General features: G+C 49.8%; 2 protein-coding genes across 7 annotated transcripts; one reads left to right on the top strand and one right to left on the bottom strand.

Annotated features, from left to right (window-relative positions):
- Window positions 1-327: 327 nt before the first annotated feature.
- LOC107548110 (Putative MYB DNA-binding domain superfamily protein) lies at window positions 328-1,599 on the top strand. The gene has a single exon (NM_001323268.1). It carries the CDS (start codon window positions 638-640, stop codon window positions 1,535-1,537), a length of 900 nt encoding a protein of 299 aa, NP_001310197.1. The 5' UTR covers window positions 328-637; the 3' UTR covers window positions 1,538-1,599.
- Window positions 1,600-6,016: 4,417 nt separating this feature from the next.
- Window positions 6,017-8,368, bottom strand: LOC100381957 (uncharacterized). 6 transcript variants are annotated; one of them, NM_001174730.1, is made up of 5 exons: window positions 8,153-8,306; window positions 7,562-7,631; window positions 7,231-7,483; window positions 6,947-7,143; window positions 6,017-6,862 (listed from the first exon to the last, which is right to left on the bottom strand). In NM_001174730.1, exons 1-5 carry the CDS (start codon window positions 8,287-8,289, stop codon window positions 6,278-6,280), a joined length of 1,242 nt encoding a protein of 413 aa, NP_001168201.1. In that variant the 5' UTR covers window positions 8,290-8,306; the 3' UTR covers window positions 6,017-6,277. The 6 variants fall into 6 exon arrangements, with proteins under 6 accessions (NP_001168201.1, XP_008655184.1, XP_035817418.1 ...); XM_008656962.4 differs by having other exon boundaries at window positions 6,074-6,862; window positions 7,231-7,426; window positions 8,153-8,368; XM_035961525.1 differs by having other exon boundaries at window positions 6,074-6,862; window positions 7,231-7,457; window positions 8,153-8,302.
- Window positions 8,369-10,206: the final 1,838 nt, after the last annotated feature.

Below are 10,206 nucleotides of genomic sequence, written 5' to 3'. Positions count from 1 at the left end.
TCAACTTACCTCATTAAAAACTTTAAACAAACTAAACCGAACTGACCACGAACCGATGAGACACGATCATTTCATCCATTCCTAAGTCTTACTCGCTTGTACAGTTGTACTACTGCAGTCTCGTCAGTCCAGTCGTAATCCCCCGCGAGAAGAACTGTTCTGGGCGAAATCTACTTATTAACCGCTGCTCCCGAATAATGGGACTCAAAACTGGTTTGGGTTTTGGGAAGGCACAAAATTACGATTGGGCGAAGGGGGCGGGCAGGCCACTAAAAATAAAAGCAGGTCAGCTCAGCACCCAAGATTCTCCTCTCTCGCTTATCATCAGCAGCAGCAGCATGAGGAACAGAAGACTTGAGGATATCATGGCACGGCAGCTGTAGCAGCAGCAGCAACAGGCGAAAACACCCTTCCTCCCTAAACACACACGCGAGAGACAAGGGAGAGAAAGGAGAGGAGAGAGAAGGGCAGGAAAGCTAGAAGAAGAGAGATCCACCTCGAAGTAACCCCTACTCCCCTCCTCGCTTGCTCGTTGCTCCTGCTGGCTGCCGCTGCCGCCGGCGTCGACTCGCTCGAGTGAGCTGCAAGAATTGCTCTGCCCGTCCGTCAGGAGAGAGCAGAGGAAGAAGCCGCGGCCATGAGGGAGGAGGAGGAGCCCAGCTGGTTCGCGCGCGGCGAGGAGCAGGAGCAGCAGCTCCCGCGGCCGGACGAGCTGATGCCGCTCACGCAGACGCTCATCACGCCCGATCTCGCCGTGGCCTTCGACATCACGACGCACGGCGCCGGCGGGGCGGGCCCCGTCCCCGACATCAACGGCGGCGGCGCGTCGTCGGCCGCGGGATCCAGCGGCGGGGGCGGGGGCGGGGGCGGCGACGAGCCGGCGCGGACGCTCAAGCGCCCGCGCCTCGTGTGGACGCCGCAGCTGCACAAGCGCTTCGTGGACGCCGTGGCGCAGCTCGGCATCAAGAACGCCGTGCCCAAGACCATAATGCAGCTCATGAGCGTCGACGGCCTCACGCGCGAGAACGTCGCGTCCCACCTCCAGAAGTACCGCCTCTACCTCAAGCGCATGCAGGGGCTCGGCGGCGGCGGGGGAGGGGGCAGCCACTCCTCCGGCTCCGGCTCCGCCACCGACGCCGCCACCGAGCACCTCTTCGCCACGGGGCCCGTCCCCTTCCTCCCGCCGGCCCACCGCGCGCCCGCCGCCGACACCTACCCGCCCTTCTCCCCCATGGGCTCCGGCGCCGCGCACCACCACCACCGAGCGCCGCAGATCGGCCACTTCCACCACCCGGCCGCGCGCCCGCTCGCCCACTACGCCGCCGCCGCCGGGCCCGGTTTCGACCACGGCTTCCTGAGCCGCGTCGCGCCGCCCGGGATGCACCACCACCGCATGGCCAGCGCCGCCGCCGGGATGGGGATGGGGATGATCGCGCCCTCCTCCTTCGCCGACGAGATGGACCGAGGCGCTGGCGGCAGCGGCGGCGGCGGCGGCCGCCGCGAGCTCACGCTGTTCCCGACGTCCGGGGACCACTGAGGCCGACGGCTGCGACGGGCATCGGACTGCGACTGCGGGCGGTCGCCTCCGCCCTCGTTCTTCGGGTACATAGAATTCCAAATTCGTTGGCTTCCTGTGCGCCCCCCACTCTCCCTCTGCTGCGCAAGCGCAAGCGCAACCGCCGCTGCTTCCCACAGATCGGCATACAAATCGAGCAAGGCACCCCCCCCCCCCCCCCCCCCCCCCGGCTCGGCCACATCTCACTCTCAATCTCACATAGTTCAAGAATTATTGGGAATTAGCAATCCGTCCATCCTACTAGCGTCTCATCGCCCACCATTGTTTCTGTTGGTGTTCGTGTACTGCTGCAATTTGTCATGTTCTCCCCCCTCCTCCCTTCCGTTGTTCTTGACTTGTTGCCGATGACATAAAGTTAGCCGTAGAGATGATGGTGTATTTAGAGGGTACAACGAACGAACAACGAACGAACTGTTGTGTGACTCGACAGCTTTCTCGCCTCGGCTCCACCATCATCGGATCGGAGAACGACTCCAATCTTTGCGGCCGCGCCAAGATTCCAGGGTCGAGAGAGACAACCCTCATCATCCGTTCCGTTCTTGAGTGATGCAATGCAATGCAACCACCTTGGCTTCAGAGCAGCGAGTGACCCGTCAGAGAAGTGACGCAAGCAACCATTGACCCATTGTGCATGACTAGGAGGTTTCTGTTTCCATATGGATAAATATGTATATATATAGGCAGCGCTGAATAATCGATCGATCCCAAGAGGTAACGATGGAGATGGATAATTCTGAGGATTAGACCTGCTTGTACGATAATCGGATCTGAGAGCGTCGAAGTGGAGATTCAGAGCTTTAATCTGCTCTGCCGATTTTCTTTCCCAGCACATCCTTTGACGGAGGTAAGAGTCATTATATGATTGATATATAGTACTCGTATGCAGCAAGGGTTGCAGCACTTGACCACATTGCGTTCCTGCCTCAGCTCAAACTGGAGTTAATTTGTTGTAGATCAAAACTGTAGCCGTGAGCCATTTTGTAAATCTGCGCGACTTCAAAGGTCTTGTTTATAGCTATAGATGGCCAGTAAGCACGAGGCCCGCGAGTCCGGCACGAAGCCCGCTGTTTGGGCTCAATCCGAGCCCGTCACGGCCCGGTTCTATGCGGGTCTGGGCCGGCCCGGCACGAATAAGCGGGCCAGGCTCGAACAGGAAACTAGGCACGGTGGGCTAGCCCGGCACAGCCCGTTAAACCCGCATTTTTACACTAAAACGTGCTTATCGGCCTGCATAGCCCGCTTTTTCGTGCTAAACGGGTCAGCCCGACCCGTTTAGGCCCGCTGCGGGCCGGGCTCGGACAGAAAATTGAGCCCGCGTGCTTAGACGGCCTGGTCCAGTTTCTAACCGTGCTAGATGGCCCGGTCCAATTTCTAACCGTGCATGGTGGGCCGGGCCCGGGTCGGGCCGGGCGGCCCGTTTGGCCATCTCTATTTGTAGCCCTGAGAAGAGAAAAAATATGGGTCGTTTGCTTCGGATTAAAGTCAGCCGTTAGAGCATCTCCAAGAGAGGCTATAAACATGGTCCTATTTTAAATATAGGGCTCAAAACCATAAAACATTCTTCCAACAGCGGCCCTATTTTATAAAATCTCATCAAATGGTTATAGGGCTCGGTCTCTCGGGTCCTAAATATAGTACCCATATACTTGAGCTCTATCCTCATTTCCACTTAATCTCCAACCATTTATTTCTTAAAATTATGATTTATTTCCTAAATAGCATTATTTAAGATCTGACTATTGGAGTAAATATTTCTTTTGAGACCCTAAACATTCTAAATATGGTCCTATTTCAAATTTTAGGACTCTATTTTAGGGTTTGTTGTTGGAGATGCTCTTACCGCTGTAATTTATAAAGACAAAAAACTATAAAAACAGTAGAAGCTGGTATAGATTAAAGTAAAACGAACATGTATACGGGTACATATAGCGGTATTAAATACGGCGTCTCTAACCATGTACTTATAAGGAGGAGAGGCATAGATCGTCCTTTTGTAGAGAGACGGCTTGGGCTCGTGCTTCAATGCAAAAAACGGTAAGACAGTCACTGTATAACTGTTTTGGTCTTTGTTCTACATACAAATTAAAAAATGTGTAGACGATGTAAACGGATAACTCACTGTTTTAGTTGTTATTTATATTGTCTGTACAATATAAATATCAACTAAGGCTAACTCCAACAATGGACAGCCATATTGCCCAGCCATTTTCATCCCTGCATTTTACCTGGCCCATAACAGATTTGTTGTTTACAACAAAGCAGCTAAAATGGCTGTGACCGTTGGCCCAACTTGCTCTCCCGCCAAATCTCCAAGACATCCTGTTTTCCCTCGCTTGGACACACCCAAAATCGCGTCCCTTCGTCTTCCTCGCGGCTGTTGCCGTCTCCCACCCACGCATCCGCAACACGACACAGTGCCTCGGCAGTGAAAGAAGATATTCACAGCCTCTAGCCCACAGCTCGTCGTACAGCCTTCAACTCCACTACTCCAGCAATCGGATTCGCGCCGACTAGGAGAGGGGAAGACCAGCAGGTCTGGAGTTGTCGCGACGGAAGCTTCTGACCGCTGCTGTTGCTGTTGATCGAGGGGAGAAGAGAGATAGAGAGAGAGAGTAGGGGACACGGTTTCTGGGGACAACTAGAGGAGGGGAAGGCGACCTCGATGCAGAGCTGAAGAATGACTGGTAAAATGCAGCGGATGGAAATGCTTTTGTATTATCCCTGCATTTGTATTATCCCTGCATAATTATAAACTTTGAACACAATTTTTTGTATTATTTGCTCAATCCTCGCAGATTTCACAAAAGCATTTGTATTATCTCCATAATAAAATTGTATGTGTAATCTGTGTTGTTCAGACTTCTCGAAAATGACAGCTTGGTCCTGCCTGAAAGACTCGCATCTTAGGCAGAATAAACGGAAGAAAGATGAACACTGCATGGTAGCTTCTATCATCGCGGCTTTGGAACCTTCTAAACGTAGGAGAGGTGGTTCGATTCCAGGACATAAATTTATGTGTCGCGATAGAGAAGCAGCTTTTGCACAAATCATGAGAGATTACTTTGTTGATGATCCTTTGTACAGCGAAGAGAACTTTCGGCGACGGTATGCAACCCTTTGCTGCTGCCCTTGTCAATATGTAAAAATTCTATAAAGTAATTGCTAACATATTGTTTTCTCATGCATAGATTTAGAATGAGGAAGTCTTTATTCCTCGACATGGTCCACAAGATTACCGAGAAGAATTCTTATTTTCTTCAACGTGCGAATGCTTCCGGGCATAAGGGTTTCCATCCCATTCATAAATGCCTTGTGGCTATGAGGATGCTTTCATATGGAAGTCTAGCTGATTCATTTGACGACACGTATCGCATGGCCGAGTCAACAGTTTTAGAGACTGTGAAGCAATTTGTGAGAACCATCATTTCTGTTTATGAGTCTGAACATTTGCGGCCACCGACAACAAGTGAGCTTGAAACCATTTTACAAGTCAATGAGGCTCGAGGTTTTCCTGGGATGATTGGCAGTATTGATTGTATGCATTGGGAATGGTCTAATTGCCCGACCTCATGGCAAGGTCAGTACAGGGGGCGCAAAGGCAAACCAACCATAATCTTGGAGGCTGTTGCTACGCAAGACCTACACATATGGCATGCATTTTTTGGATTGCCTGGCTCCCATAACGACATCAATGTGCTCCACAGGTCTCCTATTTTTGATGACCTTGCTGTTGGACAGAGACCACAAACTGAGTTCCATGTTAATGGAACCAAGTATAACATGGGTTATTATCTTGCTGACAGAATATATCCTGATTGGGCTACATTGGTAAAAACATATAGTGAGCCAGTTAGTCGAAAGGAAAGAATATATGCACAGACACAAGAGTCAGCAAGGAAGGATGTTGAACGAGCTTTTGGGGTGCTTCGGTCCAAATTCAGGATAATTTATAACCCTGCTAGGCTGTGGAGCCAAAGTGATCTAAACAACATCATGCATGCATGTGTTATTCTACATAACATGGTGATTGAAGACGAAAGAAATTTGTACAGTGATCACCATGAGTTTGAGAGGTCTTCAGACCCTCCAATTTCTCAAAATAGAGATGTGCCAGAAATTTCTCAGCTGATTACATCGTATACCAAAATTCTTGACAAGGTCGTGTTTAACAGATTGCAAAAAGACCTCATGGAACACATTTGGCATCTCTACGGCAACAATGCAGGACCTTTTGCAAACAGACAAGGCCGGTAGTAAGCTTCTGTTGGTAGCTAGAAACACGTCCTGGAGAATGACTTTTGTTGGTTTAACCAGATGGAGTTTCTGGAGATTTGCTTTTGTTGCTGCTCTAAAATATCAGTAGTAGTCTCAGTTATATATAGTTGCTTTATTGTAAATATAGTTGCAGACTCAGTTATATATATAATATATAACTATTTTATTGTAAATACATTGTAACTTAGACAAATTAACTCTAATACATGAGCCATGAATATGTGTATCTGATCAAACAAGTTTAACACTCAAACAACTTCACTGAACAACAGAAGCAGTCACATACACAAGTCTTAACAAATTAACTCTGGGTACATGAGACACGAATAGGTGTATCTGATCAAACAAGCTTAACAATCAAACAACTTCACTGGAAACAAATTCACATACACAAGTCTCGTACAACCCTCATATAATAGCTTAGGATTAACTAGCTGAAGGGGTGTTGATGCCTCTTCTCTTCATGATCTCCATTTGTTTTTGCTCGTACATCGCACGCAATGGTGGAGCCAACTTGTCAAGATCCTGTGACATGACTAAAAGATCTGCATTCCACTGATTTAACTCATACTCATTCTGTCGCAACTTGGCATTGGACTCCATTATTGCCCATTTCTTCTCCCAGTTCAGCTTTTGCAACTCGAGCCTCTCTCTTTCCATCTGGAACATTTCTTGCCTCAACTGGTCTTCCTTCTCGTCATTCTTCTCTCCTCTTTCATGCATTTTTTGTAGCATTTCCACAGCTGTACTTGACGACGAGGTATCAGCCATTACCCGACATCTCTTTTTGGCGTTGTCCCTTCCTTCAGGTCGTTCAGGGATTGCACTATTGGTGTGCATAGAATTTATTTCTATTTCAGAGTCATTAAGGGAATGCTTTTGGTTAACTTTTTGACTCGTGTTACTCTCCGCCATCTTCTCATGCCACTTCGGCTCTCCTCGAAGAATCACCCAACAGTGATGGAATTGCCATGGCTCGGTTCCCTCATACATCCGAATGTCATCATTAATCTGTCCAAAGCAAAAAATTCATTGCTGCAAAAATCAACATTACAAAAATGTGTAAAAGTTGGAGTCATGTATAAAATGGTGTACCCTGTCCTGCTCATTCTTGCCGCTTTCATTTCTTCTTTCAATTGCAGCAAAGAAACCACAAAATTTATTGACGGCCTTCTGAATTGTGGTCCACCGATTTTCTATGGAAACCTTAGTCCTATTACTACCCACTCCAATGTTCTCCATGAAGTGTCGATGCATTCTTGTATAATACCCAGATGCAGATTGGTTAGTTCCTGTAGTCGTAACATGAAGTAGCATGTCTCATATAAGGGTTTGAAAATTGAAAATGTGGAGTACTTAAGTCATGGGCCACAACTTACCTACAATAGGATCTGTGCTAACATGCAAAAACGCTGAGCAAATTGCTCTATCTTCCTCCTTGGTGAATGACTTTCCTCGTTGGGCAACCTTCTTCTTTCCCTTGTTGTTTGAGACTTGACTCCTGTAGACTTCTTGAACCTCTGGGTCCTCAGTGGGATGATGACGAGATGATGCATTAATAGCAAGGTTCACAGGCTGAATTGGTACACCCATGTTATGCATTGATCTAGTAAATGCACCAGTAAGGTTGTACTGAAATAAATTAAACTTCGATTAATCAAGCAGAAAAAGAATGGTAAGCGTAACCTAAAATAAAAAAAGGAAACATACCTTCTCAAGTTCCATCATGGCTGAGGCTACAGGGAGCGACCACTCTTCGGAGTTGAACTGGTTGTCCATCCTGAAATAATAAGCGTATCATTTGTTAAACATTTTTTTGTTTCTTAAACAACTCCAAAACTTCAGAACTGCAAGCAAGTAGACAAGGTTTCATGATTATTAAACCACAGGACATAGCAAGCAAAATGGAATGCAATAAACAAACTAGTGTTTTAGAACACAGCCACAACACACGTTGCTATAGGCTGCAGCAGGTCATCATCTAATCGAATAAAATCGACTTCAGCTAGAGCAAGGGAAACATGAATCAGAGGCCATAGTTGGTTGAATCGTAGATCTAGGTCCCACTGCAACTCAGTCATGAAGGACCGCACCTAGATCTACAAACCAGACTTCATGGAGGCGATTGATGGGGATTCGTGGAGGAGACGGCGAGGGAGCAAAGCCTCCGGCATGGTGACCCGCTCGACTGCTTGCGAAGGAGTTCGTCGCCGCCGTGCTCCTCCTGGACACCCTTGGCGTGGTTTACTCTGATGGTGCCGGATCCAAGGGGAAAGACGGGGAAGAGAACTGGGGAAGTACCTGGTCGTCGATGGAGCCGCGCCGTCGCAGATCTCGTGGAGCCGCTGCCCGCCGGTTCCCTCGCGAGGTGAGCGTGACGGTTGAAGAATGGCTGGCGTGTCTAGGCCAGCTAATTTGCCGGTTCTCTCTCCTCCCATGTAATTTGGCTGGGCTGGATAGCTGGGCTATTGGAGCTAAATTAGCTTTGCCTTGCCAAATAGCTGGCCTGTTGGAGCCAGTCTAAAACAGATGTGTAGACGGTATGTGTAGACGGATAACTCACTGTTTTAGTTGTTATTTATATTGTATGTGTAAACGGATAATTCACATACTATAGACAACCGTTGTATGTGGTCTTAATGCTCTGCATCGCGTCTCTGGTTTTTTTTCCCCTTCTTCTCTCCCTAACAGATGTCGCTGTTAAGAAAGAGAGGAGCTCATCCCTTCCTCCTACTCCCTCTGATTGGATACCCTGATGTGTGACGGGTGCATCTAAATCTGGATTAGTTTATCGCCAGTGGTGTGGTCTTTGGTGCGGCGCAATTGCTTTTTTAGCGGTTTCCAACACTTGCCTACCAACCCTAGGCTGGAGGACAGAAGCACAGAATGCTTTGCTTGGGAAGAGAGAGAGAGAGAATCGGATGGAGAAGAAACCAAGGTGTTGCATACTACTAGTACTGTACTTGCATTTGTGTGTCTCATTGGACAGGCCAGGCGGCAGGTATGACTAGGCTTTTATACGACGTGACCACGAGAGCGACCAGGACCAGGCGCGCGAGCGAGGTGTGTGGGTTTTGTTGTTCAGGTGAGCGAGCCAGCGGCCTCCCTGTCCCGTCGCCTCGGGGACGTGCCGCCATGGCATGGAGATGGAGCAGCACGGGCTTGCCTTGGTTCGGTTCACCTTCGCCACCGGAGGGCACGATCCACATCACCAGCTTGCACGAGCTAGCTGCTCCACGGGCTCACGGCACGGCCGATCTGAGGTCGTCGGACGTGGTGTTCGATGACCCGGCCGCCGGAGTCACTGTTACTTGTCGCGCCGTCGATGAACAAAGACCGGCCGGAGAGTAGGCATGCGGCATGATCAATGATGGCGGGCACGGAACGCGGCACCGGAGGGGCACATTTCGTCGCCGATCCAGCCACCATTCTACTTCCCCTGGTTCTCTTGCACGCACACGCTGCTGCTCACGTGCTCTGCGGGAGAGGGGAAAAAACCCCAGCCGGTTCGCTCGTAGTACGCTGATGCTTTCGCCTGCCGCCCAGATCTGGTGGAGGAATCAGGAAAAAGGGCAGACGCAACAGCTAGGACAAAAGCTAGGATCTAGCAACGCCGCAGCAGCTAGCTGAGCCTGCCTTTCCTGAGCAGCACGCACCTCTCTGGCGAGCGAGCTGGGCGGCTGGGCCTGGAGCCCTGGATCAACAGTTGGTCTGCGCGCCGTGCTCAGCTCGCTGGTCCGGGCGCCAGGTGGGGAATGTATAGCTAGCTAGCTAGCTTAGCTAGCTACCCATCCATCCGGCCCGGCGCCTTTCGCTCCTCGCCGCGCCAGGGGGAATTTTTATCCGACGGCTGGCGAACCATGTGTTAGCAGGAGGCACTTCCCCAGCCCCCCCCTTTTTTTAGAGAACCATGTGCGTGCAAAACAGGCAAGATCTGCCCATCTTGATGATTAATGGATGCCGCAACGGAGTTGGAGTGGCATTATGCCTTGTTCGTTTGTGTCGGATTGGTGGGTCAGAACGATTCCTAATTGGATTACTTCTCTAATTTATATAAACTTTGATTAGCTGGAACGATTCCGGGTACAATCCGACAAAAACGAACAAGGCCTTAGATTCATCCATTCCAGTGCCACCGGACGGGCCTGGTTCGGTAAATGACACAATCAAGCTATGCTTGCAAATGGCACGACATCCAGGGACGAACCAAAACATGTTGCGGATCCTGAAACTTGTGTAGCCCTACATGCCGCTTTGAGTTTGAGATCCACAACAGTTTTGTCGGCGTTTCGAGACCGGGGGGTCCCTAAGCCGACGAGTGAGTGCCGCGTGCCCCAGCCCAGATGGGTCGAGCG

Source organism: Zea mays, chromosome 8 (assembly GCF_902167145.1).
Source record: "Zea mays cultivar B73 chromosome 8, Zm-B73-REFERENCE-NAM-5.0, whole genome shotgun sequence".
Classification (NCBI taxonomy): domain Eukaryota; kingdom Viridiplantae; phylum Streptophyta; class Magnoliopsida; order Poales; family Poaceae; genus Zea; species Zea mays.
Note: the sequence above shows the minus strand (reverse complement) of the source record. Positions and strands in the feature narration are given on the sequence as shown.

What these genes read in the sequence shown, in the direction of transcription:
- LOC100381957 (NM_001174730.1), bottom strand. Translation starts at nt 8,289, where the DNA reads ATGGGAGGAGAGAGAACCGGCAAATTAGCTGGCCTAGACACGCCAGCC. An exon ending in GCGGCTCCATCGACGACCAG is followed by an intron (nt 7,632 to 8,152) that starts GTACTTCCCCAG and finishes TTATTATTTCAG; the next exon opens with GATGGACAACCAGTTCAACT. An exon ending in TAGCACAGATCCTATTGTAG is followed by an intron (nt 7,144 to 7,230) that starts GTAAGTTGTGGC and finishes TTACGACTACAG; the next exon opens with GAACTAACCAATCTGCATCT.
- LOC107548110 (NM_001323268.1), top strand. Translation starts at nt 638, where the DNA reads ATGAGGGAGGAGGAGGAGCCCAGCTGGTTCGCGCGCGGCGAGGAGCAG.